We start from the raw sequence: 22,460 nt of genomic DNA on the forward strand, positions 1-22,460 counted from the left end.
CAAATCTACTCTACTGTTTAACAATGTGGTTTCTATGTTGGGGAGACAAAACACAGACTGGATGTCAACTTTGCAGAACACCGACATTCTGTCTGTAAATATTAGCCTGTGCTTCCTCTTGCTTACCACTTTAACACTTCATTATGTTTCCTGGTGAACATCTGTCTCAGGCTTGCTGCGGTGCTCCAGCAAAGCTCAACATCTTTTTTTCCACTTGGGGACCGTGCGGCCTTCAGGACCCAGTATCAAGTTCAATAATTTTAGGGCCTGAGCACATTCTTCTACGTCCTTACTTCAACTGCCAGACAACAGGCCTTGTCATCACACGGGCTGCCACCAAAACCAACCCATTAATAGCCACTAATGGTCCCCATTAGCAACTATTGATTCTCTTAGAGTCATAGAGATGTACAGCACGGAAACAGACTCTTCGGTCCAACTCGTCCATGTCAACCAGATATCCCAAACTAATCTAGTCCCATTAGCCCAGCACTTGGCCCATATCCCTCTAAACCTTTCCTATTCATATACCCATCCAGATGCCTTTTAAATGTTGCAATTGTACCAGCCTCTATCACCCTCTGCATGAAAAAGTTGCCTCTTGGGTACCTTTTATATCTTTTCCCCCCTCACCCTAAACTTATGCCCTCTAGTTCTGGACTCCCTGACCCCAGGTAAAAGATCTTGTCTACTTATCCTATCCGTGCACCTCATGATTTTATAAATCTCTATGATGCTCCAGGGAAAACAGTCCCAGCCTATTCAGTCTCACCTGATTGCTCAAATCCTGCAAACCTGGCAAAATCCTTTTAAATCTTTTCTGAACCCTTTCAGGTTTCACAACATCCTTCTGATAGGAAGGAGACTAGAATTGCATGCAGTATTTCAACAGTGGCTTAACCGACGTCTTGTACAGCTGTAACATGATCCCCCCCCCCCCAACTCCTATACTCAATGCTCTGAGATCACTCCTGCCAGGAACATGAAAACAAGAGCATGCCATTTAATCCCTTCACCACATTCTGCCACTAATGTAAACACAACTGATCAACAAGCGAACTCCAAAACAATAACATTTACTCATAATCTGTTATCAACCAATGACAGTTTAAAAACGAACCATTAAGAAAACATTTCTCTTTGTGGAAAACAGTTCCAAGCTTCTAACACTATTTGCATATAGAGGAGTTTCCTAATTTTACTTATGTAAGGTCTGGCTCAAAACTTTTAGGACAGCGCCCTTTAATCTTAGATTCTCCAACCTGTGGATATATTTTATATTTATCTATTCACTCCTTTTAATATCTCTAAACTTCAAACAAAACACACATTCTTCCAAGTTTCGGGGAACATAACCTTAATTTGTAGAATTGCTCCTGACTGTGGCATCTGGTGTTCAAGTCTGTTTTGTAAATCATTGCTGCATACCATCCAGGAGAGAAAGTGAGGGCTGCAGATGCTGGAGATCAGACCTGAAAATGTGTTGCTGGAAAAGCGCAGCAGGTCAGGCAGCATCCAAGGAGCAGTAGAATCGACGTTTCGGGTATAAGCCCTTCCTCAGGAATGAGGAAAGTGTGTCCAGCAGACGAAGATAAAAGCTAGGGAGGAGGGACTTGGGGTAGGGGCTTTGGAAATGCGATAGGTGGAGGGAGGTCAAGGTGAGGGTGATAGGCCGGAGTGGGGTGGGGGCGGAGAGGTCAGGAAGATGATTGCAGGTTCGGAAGGCGGTGCTGAGTTCGAGAGATTTGCCTGAGACAAGGTGGGGGGAGGGGAAATGAGGGAAACTGGAGAAATCTGAGTTCATCCCTTGTGGTTGGAGGGTTCCCAGGCAGAAGATGAGGCGCTTTTTCTCCAACCGTCGTGTTGCCATGATCTGGCAATGGATGTTCTTCGTGGAGTGGGAGGGGGAGTTAAAGTGTTGGGCTACGGGGTGGTTGGTCCGGGTGTCCCAGAGGTGTTCTCTGAAACGTTCCGCAAGTAGGCGGCCTGTCTCCCCAATGTAGAGGAGGCCACATCGGGTGCAGCGGATGCAATAGATGATGTGTGTGGAGGTGCAGGTGAATTTGTGGCGGATATGGAAGTGTCCTTGGAGCCTTGGAGGGAAGTAAGGGGGGAGGTGTGGGCGCAAGTTTTGCATTTCTTGCGGTTGCAGGGGAAGGTGCCGGGAGTGGAGGTTGGGTTGGTGGGGGGGTGTGGACCTGACGAGGGAGTCACGGAGGGAGTGGTCTTTTCGGAACGCTGATAGGGGAGGGGAAGGAAATATATCACTGGTGGTGGGGTCCGTTTGGAGGTGGCGGAAATGACGGCGGATGATACATTGTACATGGAGGTTGGTGGGGTGGTAGGTGAGGACCAGTGGGGTTCTGTCCTGGTGGCGGTTGGAGGGGCGGGGCTCAAGGGCGGAGGAGTGGGAAGTGGAAGAGATGCGGTGGAGGGCATCATCGACTACGTCTGGCGGGAAATTGCGGTCCTTGAAGGAGGAGGCCCATCTGGGTTGTACGGTTTTGGAACTGGTCCTCCTGGGAGCAGATGCGGCGGAGACGAAGGAATTGGGAATATGGGATGGCGTTTTAACAGGGGGCAGGGTGGGAGGAGGTGTAGTCTAGGTAGCTGTGGGAGTCGGTCGGTTTATAGTAGATGTCCGTGTCGATTCGGTCACCTGAGATAGAAATGGAAAGGTCTAGGAAGGGGAGGGAAGAGTCTGAGAAGGTCCAGGTGAATTTGAGGTCGGGGTGGAAGGTGTTGATAAAGTGGATGAACTGTTCAACCTCCTCGTGGGAGCACAAGGCAGCGCCGATACAGTCATCGATGTAGCGGAGGAAAAGGTAGGGGGTAGTGCCAGTGTAGCTGCGGAAGATGGACTGTTCCACATACCCCATGAAGAGGCAGGCATAGCTGGGTCCCATGCGGGTGCCCATGGCTACTCCTTTGGTTTGGAGGAAGTGGGAAGATTGGAAAGAGAAGTTGTTCAGGATGAGGACCAGTTCAGTCAGTCGAAGGAGGGTGTCAGTGGAAGGGTACTGGTTGGTACGGCGGGAAAGGAAGAAGTGGAGGGCTTTAAGTCCTTCGTGATGGGGGATGGAGGTGTACAGGGATTGGATGTCCATGGTGAAGATAAAGCGTTGGGGACCGGGGAAGCAAAAATCATGGAGGAGGTGGAGGGCGTGGGTGGTGTCCCAAACATAGGTGGGGAGTTCTTGGACTAAGGGGGACAGGACCGTGTTGAGGTATGCAGAGATGAGTTCGGTGGGGCAGGAGGGGCTGAGACAATGGGTCGGCTGGGACAGTCAGGTTTGTGATTTTGTGCAGGAGGTAGAAACTGGCGGTGCGGGGTAGTGGGACTAGGAGGTTGGAGGCGGTGGATGGGAGATCCGCTGAGGTGATGAGGTTCTGGATGGTCTGGGAGAAGATGGTTTGGTGATGGGAGGTGGGGTCATGGTCAACGGGGCAGTAGGAGGAGGTGTCCGCGAGCTGGCGTTTAGCCTCAGCGGTGTAAAGATCGGTGTGCCAAACTACTACCGCGCCTCCCTTGTCTGCTGGTTTGATAGTGAGGTTGGGGTTGGAACGGAGGGAGTGGAGGGCTGCACGTTCCGAGGGTGAGAGGTTGGAGTGGGTGAGAGGTTGGAGTGGGTGAGAGGGGTGGAGAAGTTGAGGCGGTTAATGTCGCGGCGGCAGTTGGCTATGAAGAGATCGAGGGTGGGTAAGAGGCCAGCACGGGGTGTCCAGGTGGATGGGGTGTGTTGGAGGCGGGAGAAGGGGTCGTCAGAGGGCCCCTATCAGCGTTCCGAAAAGACCACTCCCTCCGTGACTCCCTTGTCAGGTCCACACCCCCCACCAACCCAACCTCCACTCCTGGCACCTTCCCCTGCAACCGCAAGAAATGCAAAACTTGCGCCCACACCACCCCCCTTACTTCCCTCCAAGGCCCCAAGGGACACTTCCATATCTGTCACAAATTCACCTGCACCTCCACACACATCATCTATTGCATCCGCTGCACCCGATGTGGCCTCCTCTATATTGGGGAGACAGGCCACCTACTTGCGGAACGTTTCAGAGAACACCTCTGGGACACCCGGACCAACCAACCCAACCACCCCGTAGCCCAACACTTTAACTCCCCCTCCCACTCCACCAAGGACATGCAGGTCCTTGGACTCCTCCATCGCCAGATCATGGCAACACTACGGTTGGAGGAAGAGCGTCTCATCTTCTGCCTGGGAACCCTCCAACCACAAGGGATGAACTCAGATTTCTCCAGTTTCCTCATTTCCCCTCCCCCCACCTTGTCTCAGTGAAATCCCTTGAACTCAGCACCGCCTTCCAAACCTGCAATCATCTTCCTGACCTCTCCGCCCCCACCCCACTCCGGCCTATCACCCTCACCTTGACCTCCCTCCACCTATCGCATTTCCAAAGCCCCTACCCCAAGTCCCTCCTCCCTACCTTTTATCTTAGCCTGCTGGACACACTTTCCTCATTCCTGAAGAAGGGCTTATGCCAGAAACGTAGATTCTCCTGTTCCTTGGATGCTGCCTGACCTGCTGCGCTTTTCCAGCAACACATTTTTTTCAGCATACCATCCAAGGCCAATATATCCTTCCTGAGGTGCTCACAGTTACTCTCTCCCCTTCATAAAACTGAAATATGGTCTCTGCACTTCATATCCTTTAAATCAATCCACGTGGATTCTGCATTCATCTTGTTGCTATTTACATACTACTTACTGTTATTGTCTTATCTTTAATTTGTATTGCCCTCCACCCCCACATTTAGTTGCCAAACCAAATTTCAGTCATTCTTGTACATCAGATTCGTCACCACACAAACTCTCAATTACATTTTGGTATAACCGCTCAGTTATGATATTAATGAGTCCTTGCTGTTATCTCTCTGGGCTTCATGTCCACCTATTGTTTACTCCTGCCCCCATCCATCTTCAGCATATATACCAACCTATACATGACAACAATCAATTGTGAAGAAGGGTCACTGGACCCAAAATGGTAACTCTGCTTTCTCTCCATAGACACTTTGCGGTTTGCTGAATTTTTCTGGTAATTTCTATTTTTGTTTCTGATTTCCAGCATCCACAGGTCTTTGGTTTCTTTTATGGAAAAGAGTACATCTGTACATATCACTAATATACTAAATCTCAATTTGGCATTGGTTGGTCATCATACTTGTGCCTAAACTCACTCTATGCTTCCATTATTCTGTATGATAGCACAACCTGTTTGTTCAGTGTGTGTATTTAATGTGCTTTCTTTCTCTTTTAAGCCAACATTGACTTAATTACTTAAATTTTAGCCTAACGAACTGCATTGATAAGTACTTTGTTTTATATATAACTAAAATCTTTCTTTTAGGCAACAATCTTGTGTGATATTATTGTCCTGTACTTCTTAAAGAAAAGCAAATATTATAAAGAAAAGAAGTACAAGTATGTTGAAGACTATGAATTGGTAAGGCAACAATAATATTGCTCATTGTGCTAGCTGATGTGATGTTTTTCCATCCTCACGCAGTCTCTCTTTAGCTCTCATTAATTAGCAATAAAATATTATTTTTGTCATAATCATTTCAAATTATTTATCAATTCAAAATAATTAGCATTGGCAATAACTAAGGTCTATGATGGGTAAAAAAAGTGTTTATTATCTCTGCATACTAACCTGCTGAATTGATTTTATTTTGTCTAATTAAACAGAAAATACTGTTTTCAATTGTTTTCTTGCTATAAAATATAAAACCAAAACACTAAGGAATACAAACATTTGAATATTACTGCAGAAAGCAAAGAGAATGATTATTACTTGATATACTATTTAATAAAAATTCTTTAATTTGCACTGAAAAAAGTCACATTTTAAGCAAAATCTGAGTCAGACACATGATGGAGAATTATTGGGAAAGTATAATATTCCTGAATTACAGTACTAAGATTACATTATTATATTAAAATCTAATAATGCCTCTATTTCATGTTAAAAGGGAATTGAATCAGAAGATTAAAGGAGTCATACAGAATTCTGGAAACAAACTGACTTCTATCCTGTGAACTTGAAGTCAAAAGACTGGTTTTCTACCTTGGGACTTGGCTACCAGGTCCACTTTAAAGCTGTAAATAAATATTATTGAATTTTATCTGAAGAGTTTGATCAACAACTTGATAGGGGACTGAATTGTTATAAAAATGATTAAAGACTAAACCTGTTGAATGTGACTTAGTTTTGTTATGATTATTGATGTAATGTGGAATAACATGAACTGTCAAAGTAAGAGTTTTACTTGCTGACACCCTCAAAGTAATGTTGGATATTAGGGATGGAGTGGTGCTGTGATAGCACCAAGGAAATTTAAATAAGTCAGGAGGAGGAGAACAGATGAGTAGAGGAATGGGAAAGTGAAAAACTTGGAGATCAGTCCATGGAGTGCTCTCAGGTATCTTCTCTCCAAAGCTGCTCTGGCCTTGCTCCAACTGTTATTTTAATGCAGCCAATTGCATTCAAACAGCAAATGTTAAAATCTGTGGTTCCTTGCCTCATTTAAACTAACTATTTACCTTGAGACTATGCTGGATACTCTTTCCTTGTACAACCTTTTCAAAACTCGGAAGCTAATGGGTCTGATTTTACTTTCCAATACACTAAACCTTTTTTCCCTAATTAAATCCTTCGTCTACACAAAACTCTACCTGTGTTTAAATCGACATTAAAATTCCATTATTGTTCAGATTGCTATTTATTTATAATCCTACAGATGTTGACATTTTCACAGTCTCCAAGGGGAAACTTTTCCAGTTTCAGATTGGATACCAGGTGTATAATTAGAACCATAGGATGGTTATAGCACTGAAAGAAATAATTTAGTCCATGCTGGCTGAACAACAGAAAAGTTTGATGGAGGTAACTATGGAGGGTCAAAAATGTAGGTATTATGAGGAAGTATTGTAAAAGCATGCAGATAAGCTAGGAATACCAGTAATCCTCCCAAGTGGTTTATCAGATACCCAGTTTAATATAAATCTAGGCACAATTTCTGCTTATTAGACTCCCATTTAGTTATATTCATGGTGTGGAACATGAGAAGGCTGTAAGGTATCATGCAGTACCACTCAATCATATTTACTAAACTAATTGACACACCTCAGCAAGATTTTGTTTCATAATTGCCTGCGGCCATACTAGTCTGAAAATGCCCGATCTCGTCTGATCTCGGAAGCTAAGCAGACTCAGGCCTGTTAGTACTTGGATGGGAGACCGCCTGGGAATACCAGGTGCAGTGGGCTTTTAATAGGCGGCACAGTGGTTAGCACTGCTGCCTCACAGCGCCAGAGACCCGGGTTCAATTCCCACCTCAGGCAACTGACTGTGTGGAGTTTGCACATTCTCCCTGTGTCTGCATGGGTTTCCTCTGGGTGCTCCGATTTCCTCCCACAGTCCAAAAATGTGCAGGCTAGGTGAATTGGCCATGCTAAATTGCCCGTAGAGTTAGGTGAAGGGGTACATGCAGGGAAATGGGCCTGGGTGGGTTGCGCTTCGATGGGTCGGTTTGGACCTGTTGGGCCGAAGGGCCTGTTTCCACACTGTAAGTAATCTAATCTAATGTAAAATTCAACTTGTTAGAAATTTAACTAAGTTTACTTTTTTAAATTATAACAACTTTCCCTGCAGATCTTGTATCTCCTAAGGTCAATCTTCAACATTTTCACTTGATCCAACCAGGTTAAAACTGTTTGAACAAGACTGATAAAAAATGATATTAGGATAATCTTGAAAAATAATTTCCATAAAGATGGATAAAGATTCAGGGCAGATATAAGTAATCATGACTAATGCTAACGCTTGTGTGGATTGGTAATGATGAAAGAATGGCTTCGGTGATATAGTTTCTATATTAATGAATATACTTGACAGAGGCAAAAACAAAAGTGTTGGAGAAACTCAAGTCTGGCAGCATCTGTGGAGAGAAAAAAACAAGTTAATATTTCAAGACCAGTGACCCTTCATCTGAACTTTATAGAGGATTCTCTAAAAGCCTGTCCTACAAATTTGCAGAGGCTAGTGGTGAGTGTAAATTAGTTTTAAATAAATTGTACCAAATTAAGCATGACCCTAATAAATGCTTTATTGATGAAATCACACAGTTTAATACAGATTACAAAAGGTTTTATGATTGCCTTAACTTCTATAAATCATAAATTCTCAACACAAATTACTTAACAAGCATTTTTATAAACATCTATTACACTATGTAATCCGTTACACATCTTAACATTTTTCTCAAATGTCACTATGTGATCTCCAATAAAAAGTTGACTATTTCAACAGATGCAGTGTTTCCAGCTTCCAAAATAATGGCCGTTTTTCAAGATATTAGATAATATTTGTACTTAATTTACATATTTATTATAAAACATGAAAGCTTTTGGTGAAGAAATATTGGATGAAAGCTCACCATGAAACAGCAGAACAGTGTTTGAGAGACATTTAGGCAGCATCTAAGTGTGCGAGGCTATAACTGATAATTCAGTATAATTACTATTTCCACAGGTACATAAATAATATTTGGCCACTGTATAAAACTTAAGCACAAGAATCACTTTTATTAAATGCACAAATTAAATTTGGCAATTCATTTCAGAAATATTGCAATGTAGCATAATTGTAATTTTTAGTTAAACACTGATAAATTATCAATACAAGAAGATTAAAAGGCCACTATGTCCTTCAATTTTAAAGTGTGAACATTTTCAATTCACAATAATAGTGCCTTGGACACAGTTAAACATACTAAGGCGCTTCACAGGAATAGTCATACATAAACATTCAGCAAAAGATGATTTTAGAATGAATGACTAAAAGCTTGCGTGGAGAGGTAGGTTTTAAGGAGCATCTTAAAGTAGGCAAGATTTTACCCAAAGTAAAGCAGATGACAATCATGGCTTTTCTACATTACAAATTCATATTTCCTTTCTCTTTGATGATGAGATAATTAACAGCATAAAGTTTCCATGTAAATGTAATATATACTCCATTAAAATCACATAACTGTTCACAAGAAACCATCATTTGTATTCCTCAACATGCATTTACAAATAAGAACTATTTCCACACAATCTCATGATTCTGTATTATGAAAGCATTTGCCCTTTTCCAAAGCATTCCATTGATTAAATGATGCACGTTGCATATCAGTATATTAGTACCATCTGGATAAAAAAATACTGTGGTTTTTTTTTGCACTGTAAATCATGTTTTCAAACAACAACTTTTTTGAAAAGGGTTTTGCTTTGGTCATTAAAATCAATATGGGAGACCATACCCATAAAATGGAGGTTTTTTTTTTACAGAAACCTTTGCAGCCTTCAATATTTAACCCTGGACAAAACAGTACTATGATAAAATCCTGTACACTGACTAATATACAGTATCAAATGCAGTAAATATGTAATCCAGATCATCTAAAAGTCTAGCACATCTCTGAAGGAAATTAATTATTTGTGGCAATTATGAATATGGATCAGAATATTGAAATGTCTCCACAATATTCAGTGCAGTACATTTTACGAAGTATTTTAATGAGTTCATCATCAATATAAACTAACCTCAAATACCATGCAAACTAATGTACGTTAAGGTGAAAGTGTAAGGTACTTTTTTAAAAAATGTAACAGTTCTGCCAAATTGGTATTAACTTGTACATACAGAGTTGAAAAATTAAATGCAGATCAGAATATTGAGCCAATATTGTAAACATTCTATAATATGCATCTGGTTAATATTATGGCAAAATCAGTTTTCAAGTACCTACATCTCCTCCATTTTGAGGATAAATTCTGGGTCCCAGAACACCTGAAAGGAACATGCACAACTACCTCAATTAAATACAGCAGAAATATCTTAAGAAAGCAGGTTATTTTGTATAAAGATTTAAAATGTTAAAAACCAGTTGAACAGCTGTACTCATAAACTGACTTTCCATGCCCTATGTTTAAGTTGCGTGTGTGCGAGGCAATGAAACATTTCAAAGCATTTTCATGCAAGACCACAAAAGACATTAAAACCTGTGATTCGACAGCTGTTGATAACTTATACCTTAGGAAGTTCTCTTCTAATGCATTAATCTGGTTTTTGACATATCTGTCATCCTCTGGCAACTGATGCATTCTTGCTGGAGAACCCAAAGAACATGCACAATGTCCTTTAATTACATTTTAACTTCATGACAGAACCTCATCTTCTCCAACTTCTGGCAGATCAGGACCCTTTAGACTATCCCCACTACCTTGTTTCCTGTCAAAAGAAAATACACACATCAGATCCCAAGTATAAAAAAAAACCCACTGAATGTGAAATCTTTGGCATTTTATTGCTGTTGTGCCCATAATTTTGTACATTTTTGGTTACAACATAGGAATACTAATTTGTGAATGAAATTATGTATTCTACATTTATCAGCCCATATTTAAAGCACCCTCAACTCAGGTAAACTGCCAAATACTACCTTAGTCTCTGAACATCATTCTTACTGGATATATCGGAGACCAATTAATAATTCAGTGTCAATTTTTGCAAAAGTAGCAGGCATTCGTGAGTTATGAAAACTGACTTTTTAAAAATCAGAATGCCACACGCATCCATATATACACCTGGTTTAGCACTACAAAGTTTCATGCATTCTCACAAACTGTGACTTACATTTATGTAGTGTCTTTAACTGATAAATCATCGCAATTCACTTTATGGGGGCATTATTTGTTAAAATTTGACACCATACCAAAAAGTAACAGGTGATCAAAAGTTTGTTTAAATGACAAGATTTCAAAGGAGAAGTGATTTCAAGAAATAGAGCAGAAATGGTTAGGAAATTTCAGAGCAGGTTACAGACATTATTTGTGGAGTGAAAGGAATCAGTGACTTGGAAGAGGCCAAAATTAAGACTGCAGACTGGATAAGGTTGAAGAGATAGTGAGGAATGCGACCACAGATGGATTTGAACACAAAATGAAGTTTTTTTAAATTGAAAGTGTTGCCAGATGGGGATTTGACATGAGTTAGGACACAACAGGAGAACTGTGGATGAATTCAAGTTTATGGAAGGTGATGGGCAGTCCATAAAAATACTGGAATCATTGAGTTGGATGCAATAAAGGTATGGATGAGGGTCTCAACAGCTAATGGGTTGAAGGAGAAGTGGAGTCAGATGATGTTTCAGAGTAATGTCAAGATGGTCTTAGTAATGATAATTGCTTTTGTGATAACCCAGAAACCCTGGAGACATTATATATTTGAAAGTGAAAAGTGATTTCAATTCTATGCAAAAACAAAAATATTCTTTTCCCAAATAATTTAATCCCTCTGCTGTTGTATTGGAAACAATCTGTAAGCCACAAGCATGTGGAGTCATCATAATTATTACAGATTCATTCTGAGATCAGCCCACAGTAGAACTGTAACCACATAGAGTATGGTCTCTATATTGTGTTCCATGATGATATTTTTCTCAAAGGTAGTTAGTAAATAAAGAAAAAAAGTATTAAAACAAAAAGAGACCTTTTCCACACAATTCACTAAATAAAAATGTCATTTCTAAAGTCTGTTTGTTGTATTTTGATTTTGCCAGTTTTACTTTTAACAAATTCTAAATTATTTGCTTCTTTTAAGTTTAGATAACCGATGATACAGTATTTAAAGAGACTATTCCATCCATATTAATTTAATTCAAATCATAATTAATTACCTTGTTACCATAGCACTTCAACCGTTTTTTTCTCAGTTCATCTATGCAATCTTTTATCGAATATCAACATAGATTTTGCCTCAATGACTAACTCTGGAAGTGAATTCCACAACCTCAAAACTGTGTACTTTCCCCTGCCAATTGATCCACAGATCTCGATTTTGCATGGCTGTATTCCTAAAAAGGGGATGGAATGATAGATTTAACAAGGATGTAGGTTTGCTCACTGAACCGGAAGGTTCATTTCCAGACGTTTTGTCACCCTACTAGGTAACATCTTCAGTGGGCTTCAGACGAAGCACTACTGATAATACTTGTTTTCTATTTATATGTTTGGGTTTCTTTGGGTTGGTGATGTTATTTCCTGTGGTGAAGTCACTTCCTGTTCCTTTTCTCACCCCTTGAGAAAAGGAACAGGAAGTCCACTTCACCACAGGAAATAACATCACCAACCCAAAGAAACCCAAACATATAAATAGAAAGCAGGACTTATCAGCAGTGCGTTGCCTGAGGCCCACTGAAGATGTTACCTAGTAGGGTGACAAAACGTCTGGAAAGAATCTTCCAGCTCAGTGAGCAAACCTACATCCAAAACCTCAATCTGAACTACAAATCCTCTCAAAACTCGCTAAGATTTAAGACAGTTAAAACATCAACTTCATATTAACACTGCCACTAATTTTATCCATAAATGATTTAAAAATTAAAATGTCAATTTTTTATTGGGCAAATGAAAACTACATGAATGATGTCATAACATTAAAGTAGATTATCCAGAATATACCAAATTGAAGACTCTGCTCCTAAATTCTCAGTTGGTTTGCATAAACCATGGCTCAGATCACTCAACATGAGACTGTCAGAGCCACAAATTAGATTTCTATCTTTTTGCACAATTACTATATACTTTTAAAAAAAAGTGGCACAACATCTTCCTAGATGACAAAACAATTCCCGTTATGTAAACAGAATGCATTTTATATGTAGAAATTGATTTGATTACACTTCATGCAATGTGTTTGAGTTTGCCAGTAACTAAACATGGAAATATGGATTTGTAAGTACCTAAGTTTAAAGCTACCTGAAGTATAAATATTACACAGACATTGAGATAATAATAAAACAAAATGCAACATACATGAGTGTTTTGGAAACTGATGTATAATTCCTACACCATGTATAAAAACACAGAAAATCAAACATTAAAAATACTTTTTCCACAACAAGTGAAAATATTTTAGGCATTCAGCTGATCACTGTAGCTTGACATTTTCCCCTTCTGTATTTCTTTTTTCCATTTAGCATTCCCCTTAAAATTATTTATGCAGTGAACACTTGTGTTAACTGGAAAGCTAAATATACTGGTGTTGACATTATCTTCTTTGATTGCCAGTCAAAACACCTATGAATGACCATTATTGCTAAATTTCTCGCCCTCCTTGCAGCACTTGAAGAATGTGAATGCTGATAAAGGACATTAAGGATTTTAGTTTAAGTATCTTTTCCACATGCACAATTCCTTTCTATATATTAACATTTGTAAAGACCATTAAAATTCAGAGCAAAAGTAACCAGATAGGAATATTTCATTAAAGTTCTATATATCAAACTGAAGGATGACATCATGAACTGGTGCGCCAATTTGCTGTGCCTGGAAAGGAGGAACATTATTTTCAAGCAGTGAGCCCTCAGCATCAATTGGATTACAAGGAATTTTTAAGTGGAATTTTGGTCCTTTGTCCATCAAAAGGGAAAGGGGAAAGACAGCAAATGAATCACATCAACTTAGACTTGCACCTCATTACTAATAATGTTGAAAAGGTTGAGAACAAACTCCAAACTCATGAGTTGGTTGTGTACATAGAAAATGGACACTGTTAAAGGACATTTTTAAACTGCACCATATACAGCATGGACATATAAAAAGGTACTTATTACATGACAAAACATTTATTTAACAATATACTTTGTTACAGGTAATGTCATTCAAATATCAGTTACAGAACTTAACTAAAGACTTGTGGACTTGAAAATAAATTTGCAAGAATAGAATGAAACCAATGAAATAAACAACAGAAAAAAAAATCCCACTGAAATAATGAGAAAATAAAACAATCAAATAGAATTGGCAAGGATCCTTGCACATGGCCAAAATACTGAATTTCATCTGGAAGTACCGTCAGACATTAAATATATATTAATACTTCCAAGGCAGAGTGGGGTTACAATATCACTGGTTAATTTGGTACAACAGCAGATTTGATTTAAAATAACAAATAAGATACCTCTTTGTAAGAAGTGATTACTGGCAAAGGACAAACTAGTTCATGCAAGCAGTAAGCACCATGCTACCATATTTTTAAAGACTGATTGAGCCACTTGTATGGCTTTCTCAAAATTCAGTGCATGCTTTATTAAGCACCATGCAGACAAAGACCACAGTATATTATTCATCCCTCGGAATTACTGACATAATTACTAATGTGTGATCCATTCCAATAATGGATAAATACTGCTTCTGGAAACCTCATGCTCCGAGGGAAGTGTAGAACTGGGTGGTGGTGTAGGTTGCTTTTGGGCAAAAACAATGTTGCTCAGCAGAAATCATCAACAAGCTATACAGTTTCAGACATACTACAGTAATTTTAGTAGAAAAACCTACAGCTGTATGGACTTCATTTATTTAACAGGTATCTACTATTATTCAGTAAGTAAAGCAACCATGGCAATAAAAACACTATTCTTTGTTTCTCATCTATTATATTACCACATATAGAATAATAGAATAGAAAACCCTACAGTGCATAAAGAGGCCATTTAGCCCATTATATCTGTATTGACCCTCTGAAGAGCATCCCACCCAGACCTAAACCCCCAGTCTGTGTTGCTTACCTTGTGCTAGGTTTAAGGTACTTGGGGTGGGAGATGGAGGGGTTGGATCCATTTATCATCAGGTTCAGCTGGAAGCCTTTGTAAAAACAGACCTCCAAAATAATCATCTCAGAATTACTACCACAGCCAGAGATAAACTGGGACATGGTAAATAAAGTTAAGAGGTTAAATATATGGGCTAAAGAGTGGTGTGGCAGGAATGGGTTTCAATCCATAAGGTACTGGCACTAGGGTAGAAGGGAGGCTGTTCCATTGGGACAGGCTTCACCTGAACTTTCCTGGAACCAATAACCTGGAAAAATGAATAACTAGGGCTGTAGAGAGGGCTTTAAACTGACTTGGGAGTGTATTGGTGGGTGAAGGAGAGATGCATATGCTTACAAAGCAAAAGGATATGGCAGAATTCCAGGACAACTACTCTGATAATAATTCTGCATGGGACTGAAAGGAAAGGTCTGTATAAGCTTAAAGAAGATAACAAAGAGAAAAATATGGTTTAAAAATATGGCTTTTTACATAAGTGCGTATAACATTCAGAACAATAATGGCATAATAACAAGTTAATAGGTACGATCTTATAGCCATATGGAGATGTGGTTATAAGACGATCAAAGCTAGGAACCAATGATTCAGGGGTATGAGACTTTTCTAAATGGAAGGCAGAAAGGGAAGGGTGGTGAGGTAGCTTTGTTAATGAGATGGAATAAATATGATAGCAGGAAACAATCTAAAATTGGATGATACAAAATTCATGCAAGTGAACGTAAGAAATACTAAGGGAAAGAAGACACTAGTGGGAGTAGCTTATAAACTTCTTAACAGGACTATTCTGCAGGACAAAGAATAAATCAGGTGTGAAGACATGTAAAAAAGGCAGTCCATTAATCATGGGTAATTTAATTTTCATTTACATTGGGAAAATCAAATTGGCAAAGGTAGTCACAATGAGAATTCAAAGCATATTCAAGACAGTTGCTTTCTTAGAACTATGTTTTGCATCCAAACAGGGATCAAGCCAATTTGGATGTGATGATGTGTAAACAGACAGATCTAATAAATTATTTCAGAGTAAAAGAATTCCTCTAGGGAACAGTGATCATAACATGGTAGAACTTAGAATTCAGTTGGAGAGTGAGAAACCTGGGTCAGGGACAACTTACTCCCTTGTCAGATCCACACCCCCCACCGACCCAACCTCCACTCCCGGCACCTTCCCTTGCAACCGCAGGAGGTGCAACACTTGCGCCCACACCTCCCCCATCACTTCTCTCCAAGGCCCCAAAGGAAACTTCCATATCCGCCACAGATTCACCTGCACCTCCACCCACATCATCTACTGCATCCGCTGCAGCCGGTGTGGCCTCCTCTATATTGGGGAGACAGGCCGCCTACTTGCGGAGCGATTCAGAGAGCACCTCTGGGCCACCCGGACGAACCAACCCAACCACCCTGTAGCACAGCATTTCAACTCCCCCTCCCACTCCACCGAGGATATGCAGGTCATTGGACTCATCCACCGCCAAACCACAACAATGCGACGGTCGGAGGAGGAGCGTCTTATCTTCCGACTGGGAACCCTCCAACCGCAGGGGATGAACTTGGACTTCACCAGTTTCTTCATCCCCCCTCCCCCCACCTTGTCTCAGCCGAATCCCTCCAGCCCGGCACCGCCTTCCTGACCTGCAGTCTTCTTCTTGACCTCTCCGCCTCCATCCTACTCCGACCTATCACCCTCACCTTGACCTCTTTCCACCTATCACATTTCCAAAGCCCTTCCTCCAAGTCCCTCCTCCCTACCTTTTATCTTCTCCTGCTGAACACTCTCTGCTCATTCCTGAAGAAGGGCCTGTGCCCGAAACGTCGAATCTCCTGTTCCCTGGATGCTGCCTGACCTGCTGTGCTGTTCCAGCAATAAAGTTTCAACTCAGGGACAACTGTGCCAAACCTACGTAAGGGTAATTATATGGAATTAAAGGCAGAGTTGGCTGGAGTGGGTTGAGAAAGGAGTTTATCAGAAAAGATGGCTGAGGAACATTGGCAAATATTTCAGAAAATATTTAAGTGACTCACAACGAAGATGTAACCCAGTGAGAAAAAAGGTTTCTAGGCAGGGGATAACCCTTCCACGGTTAACCAAGGAATTTGAGGGTTGTATAAAGGTAAAATTAAAAAAAGTAGCAAAACTCTGTAATAAATCAGAGGATTAGATAAATTTTAAAAGCCAGTGAAAGATGAACAAGAGAAGACACAGGATATAATTATCACAGCAAACTAGCAAGTAATATAAACACAGATGGGAAGAACTTCTAAAGTATGTGAAAGGAAGAGAGAGGCCAACATGAAGCTAGGCCCATTAAAGAATGAGGCTTTGGAAAATAAGAATGGTGAACCAAGAAATGGTGGAGGAGTTGAATAAATACTTTATTTCAATCTTCATGTTGGAGGTCATTAATAGCACACTAAAACAATTAAATATTCAGGGGCATAAGGGGAAGAGGAGAAGATAAGCACAATCATCAGTGAAAAACTGGAAATTAATGAGGTCAAAAGCTGATATTTCCCCAGGGCTTGGTGGGTTGCATCCTAGGATTTTAACAGAGATAGTGAATGCATTGTAGCAATTTTTCAGGAATCCTTAGATTTTGGAAAAGTCCGAATCAAAAGGGAGACAAAGGAACAGTAATTATAGGCCAGTTAGCTTAACATCTAGCATTTTCCCAATGAAAATGTAAGGGGTCAATTATAAAGGGTGTAACAGTAAAGCATCCAGAAACACAAAATACAGGTTGTTCTGCTGTAACGTGCAAATTCACTATAATACAATTGATGAATTGGGGACACAGTTTCTAAAGTGCAAAATTTTGAAGCCTATATTGGTTATAACGCGATCCCAGCCCTCTTAGTTTAAATGGTACTGCTATTACGTGATTTTCTTATAACACAAGATTGCACGAGAATGGAACTACCGCATTATAGCATCACTGATTGTACAATAAAAAATTGCCAACATGGCATCACGAAGAGAAAATTGTGCCTGACAAATTAATTAGAGTTCTTTGTGGTAATACATAGGATAGATAAAGGGAAGGAATACATACAATATATTTGTATTTTCAAAAGGTGCTTAATAGGATATACTGCATTTTAGGCTATTTAATAAGATAAAAGGCCTTGACTTTGGGGTTAGTATGAAGGTTGCATTTTCAGGATGGCAACCTGTAACTAGAGGATTACCACAGCTATCAGTGCTGGGGCCACAATTATTAACAATCAAAATGAATGAATTGGATGCATAAGTTTGCAGATAGCACAAATATAGATGGGAAGCTATGAAATAAAGATGACAGAATCTACAGAAGCATATAGACAGGTTCAGTTAGTGGACAAAATGTTGGCACTGGGAATAAAATTAGGGAAAAGACTGCAGTAAACTGCAGCAAAGTGGAATTTTGAGATTTTGGATTTCTCATGCATGAATCACAAAAAGCTAGCATACAAGTTCAGCAGATAATAGGGACAGCATGCAGTTCTTCTATCAAAGGAAATGGAGCATAAAAACAAGGAAGTCTTTCTAAAACTATACAAGGCACTCGTCAGACCACACCTGGAATACTGTGAACATTTTTGGTCCCCTTATCTAAAGAAAGATATACAGATACTGGAGGCAGTCCAGAGAAGGTTCACTGTGTACAGAGAATTTGGAGAAGTTGAGTAGGTTGGGTTTGTACACATTGGAGTTTAGAAGAATGAGAGGAGACCTTATTGAAACATATAAAGGTTCTTAGGGGACTTGACAGGCTGGAAGAGAAGAGGTCACCCACTTAAGACAGATGAAGGGGAATTCTACTCTCAGAGGTTAGTGAGTATAATTGCAGAGGATTGTTGAGACTGGTCCATTAAGTGTATTCAAAGTTGGGATAAACAGATTTTTAATCAGTAAGGAGATCAAGGGAATGGGGATAAGGCAGGGAAGTGGAGTTGAAGATCAGTGGATCAGTCATTACCTTACTGAATGGTGGATCAGATTCAAATGAACCAAATGGCCTACTTCTTCTCCCACATCTTATGGTCTTTTGCACCTCAGATTGGAATTGGTCCAGGATAGGAGATGGATTCAGTACTTATGGTCAGGCCAGACAGATCAGTAAACATGGATCAAGTGAGTAGTTAGAGACAAGTAATATTTTCTTAAGTATAAGCCACACTCATCTCATGAATTAATTAAAAGAGAAAGGCCTTAACTAGATGAAGGCTGAAGACCCCAAGTGGGAAGGAGGGATAACCTGTCAGAGCAGAGACTTGTAGTTTAGATTAATGATAAATTAACTTCTGAAGACATTTTATTGGATTGAATTGTTTTGTTCATTAACTGGATTTGCACATGAACCAATTGGTAATAGTGAAACAGTAATGCTCAGGGACCATTTACAATCTAAGAGTGTTGGTAATACAATCCATGAGGTCAAGCAACTCAGATTCCATTGTAAATTCACATGCATTTTGTACTTACTCAGTTGTCTTTTTCAGATCATTTGACTCAGAAGCTTACAATAGCCCTGTGGGCTCAATGGTGAGTAAGTCCTGAATCAGAACACTTGGACCAGAAGTACAAATTTGTAATTTATGTACAAATTCATGTGAATGCTGATTTAACTTTTGTGTGGTCCAAATGTACTCCATGTGGGAAAAGAAAGAAAGTGGGAAAGAAAGATAAAAAGCTTGACTGCACTTACATTAGATACTCATTGTAAATATTGCATACGCTAAAATCTTTAACATAAGCGAAGTAGATATGTGAGTGGTGGATTAACATGTCATCTGGTATAGAAAACAATTATTTTACATGAGCATAGAAGAATGATAGGGGTAAATAAAATACTTCGGATTTTTGAATGCATATCCTTTAATGTCCTGGGTCACACATCATGGCTGAAAACACATTCCAATTGAAGCTTTAGTTACACAGAATAATTTGCAGGCTTATGCACAAATATTTTACCTGTGGCTACTATGCAAGTAGCAGTATTTCACATTTCCTGATTTGTTTCTTCTGGAAATTATACAAGAATGACAAGTGTTTGATAACAGGTCCCGCAGTTCAATGAAGAATCTTTAACTACATGTTACACACATCTCTGAAAATAGCATTTATGTCAACTTAATAATCCTGAGTTTTATATTCAGGCAACACTCAGTCAGATCAACAAACTCTGGAATGAACAAGTTTCACTAACAATAAGTCTTTGTTGTCTTTGATCATTTATTACCATCTGAAAAGGAAACTACAGAGGTTTGAAAAATCCACAAAATAACCCTGTACAACTGAATATTATTGCAATTAAGACAAGTTATTTTAAATATATATAAACACATTGTAGAAAAGTAGACTAAATTATACACAATAATTCCATCTTAATTGTGTTATGGTTGTTCTTGTGAAACAAAGCCGAAAGTTGAATCAAATATCCGTGAACCCCAATTAATTTTAACTAGAAACCAATTTTTATGTACTGGATACCAATTTTAAAATAGGTACTAATGTAGCTAAACAACAGAAAATTTATTTTAGGTTTATTTTGAAAAAATGATAACATTTCAACATAGACGATTATTAAATAAAATTTTAAGTTGTTTCCAGCACAAACCACAAAATGTGTGTTTCTCTCCACTGATTTATATAATTATTAATTTCTGTTGTCCCTATTAACAGAGCTTAAAACACAAGCTGAGAAGGACTAAATATTTGATCTTAGGAATCAAATGGACAAACCAATAGACATTTATTGATTCTAATAGATTCTAACACCAGGACAGTTGAACAGAAATTAAGAGAAAATGTTCAATTTCAGAGTGCTGAAAATAATAGTGAACACGATGACTTAATCAGAGAAGAGTCCAAAAATCAGATTTATCATGTTGAGTTAAATTGTCACAATGAGCCTCTGTAGATGTATTTGTATCTTGTTACTCAACTCACAATTAAAATTCCCTTCCCTGTGAGCAATGTAAATTTGGGTCATCTGCCTCCAGTCTTGGTGTGCACACAGTTGGTGTAACCATGTCCTTATCTTCACTTTAGACAGAGACACTACAACTGCAGAGGCACCTCCATATTGACGTGTCAAGCTGTCTCCTGAGCCATTGCTCCACCTAACTGGGAAACGGCAACGCACAATCATTGGATTCTTAGATGAAACTTAAGTGCACAGGCTCAGTCAGCAACGCAAACTTCTCAGATAGCATATCTGTGGCAAGGGTGAGGTAGCAGCTAGAGCAGATGGCAGGTAGCTGATGGCTGAAAGTGTACACAAGTGCAGAACGAAAAGCGTTCGGCTCATGTCAGTAGGAGACAGTGGAGTAAGTATGGTGGGGGGAAAGCTGGGTGGGGGGAATCCACTGTAACACAATACTGAATTTATCTCTTAGGTATTGCACGTACCAGCAGCTTATGCAGCAAACACACTTCATGTGCTTAAAGAGCAGGGCAATATGTTAAAGACAAAGGACTAATATGGTTGGTGGGGCAAAAGTAGACTCCAATCAATTAGGGATTACTGTTGCGTCCAAGAGCTGGGCTATTTCTCGTACAGGTAGTTGGTCTCAGTCATTCAGGTGATTGATCCAACGGAGGTCCAGAGTTTGGGTCAAGAAAAAGCAATCCAGTCCTTGTGGGTTGGCGAATTGGGTTATCTAGCATAGCCAGTCCAAGGAAATGGACTACAGTCAGTTGAGACAATCTTGCAAAGTCCAGCCAGTGGATAGGCCATGGTTGCTTGTGAGTGTAGATTCTACTGAATCAATGAGAGGTTTTGGGGCTGTCTGGAGGATCATTGAGACTGTGGGCAGACTAGTCTGGATATCGGCTTGATAACTGAGGGAATGGGGACAGCGATAATGGGGAAAACCATACTAACTGCAGTGAGCAGGTTATCCTTGTACAAGTACTGCCTGGCAGCACTGCCACTAACCCCCTTCCACACTATACCGATGGTTGTGAGTAGATTGCTAGGGTAGTAACTAGCCAATTTGCATTTCTTTGACTTTTTGTGGATAGAGCACAGCATGGAAATTTTCTACATTGTTGGATAGATTCCAGTGCTGCAGCTGGACTTGAACATCTTGACTATTCCTGGAGCACAAGTCTTTAGTACTATTGTTGGAAGGAGAAAGTGAGGTCTGCAGATGCTGGAGATCAGAGATGGAAATGTGTTGCTGGAAAAGCGCAGCAGGTCAGGCAGCATCTAGGGAACAGGAGAATCGACGTTTCGGGCATTAGCCCTTCTTCAGGAATGAGGGAAGTTGGTCCAGCAGGCTAAGATAAAAGATAGGGAGGAGGGACTTGGGGGAGGGGCGTTGGAAATGTGATAGGTGGAAAGAGGTCAAGGTGAGGGTGATAGGTCAGACTGGGGTGGGGGCGGAGAGGTCGGGAAGAAGATTGCAGGTTAGGAAGGCGGTGCTGAATTTGATGGATTTGACTGAGACAGGCTGGGGGGAGGGGAATGAGGAAACTGGTGAAATCCGAGTTCAAGGGAAGTTGGTCCAGCATTCCTACTATTGTTGGAATGTTGTCAAGGTTTATAGCACTTGCTGTATCCATTGCATTCAGCCATTTCTTGGCATCAACATGGAGTAAATTGAATTGATTTGAGAACAGGATGAATAATCCATTCAAACAATTATGGCTGAAGATTGATGCCAATGGCTGAGCCTTTTTTTTTAACTAATGTTCTTGAGAATGGGGATATTTGTGCGGTCCTCACCTTCTGATAGTTAAAGATTTACAAAGAAGTTGCCAGGGTTTGAGGATTTCGGCTATAGGGAGA

The 22,460-nt window shown here is 40.0% G+C and overlaps 2 protein-coding genes and 1 pseudogene across 5 annotated transcripts in view; 2 read left to right on the top strand and 1 right to left on the bottom strand.

Moving 5' to 3' along the window:
• LOC122562670 (P2X purinoceptor 4-like) overlaps positions 1 to 6,226 on the top strand; it is a 50,740-nt gene extending 44,514 nt beyond the window's left edge. For both annotated transcript variants that reach the window (XM_088000036.1, XM_088000035.1), the window contains 2 exons: positions 5,370 to 5,465; positions 5,995 to 6,226. In XM_088000036.1, the coding sequence (XP_087856162.1) occupies positions 5,370 to 5,465; positions 5,995 to 6,015 (117 nt within the window). In that variant the 3' untranslated portion in view covers positions 6,016 to 6,226. The remainder of the gene's footprint in view (positions 1 to 5,369; positions 5,466 to 5,994) is intronic.
• Positions 6,227 to 7,173: 947 nt separating this feature from the next.
• On the top strand, positions 7,174 to 7,291 carry LOC122562899 (5S ribosomal RNA; annotated as a pseudogene).
• Positions 7,292 to 8,105: 814 nt separating this feature from the next.
• The window catches only part of LOC122562668 (calcium/calmodulin-dependent protein kinase kinase 2-like), a 98,579-nt gene continuing 84,224 nt past the window's right edge, over positions 8,106 to 22,460 (bottom strand). For 2 of the 3 annotated variants that reach the window (XM_043715706.2, XM_043715708.2), the window contains exons 16-17: positions 19,637 to 19,687; positions 8,106 to 10,298 (exon numbers count right to left, since the gene is read on the bottom strand). In XM_043715706.2, coding sequence (XP_043571641.1) covers positions 10,226 to 10,298; positions 19,637 to 19,687 — 124 coding nt within the window. In that variant the 3' untranslated portion in view covers positions 8,106 to 10,225. The remainder of the gene's footprint in view (positions 10,299 to 19,636; positions 19,688 to 22,460) is intronic. The other variant, XM_043715710.2, reaches the window with a different exon arrangement.

This window comes from Chiloscyllium plagiosum, unplaced genomic scaffold (genome assembly GCF_037043375.1).
Source record: "Chiloscyllium plagiosum isolate Xiang-an unplaced genomic scaffold, Cpla_swu_hap1 HiC_scaffold_24, whole genome shotgun sequence".
In the NCBI taxonomy this organism is placed as follows: domain Eukaryota; kingdom Metazoa; phylum Chordata; class Chondrichthyes; order Orectolobiformes; family Hemiscylliidae; genus Chiloscyllium; species Chiloscyllium plagiosum.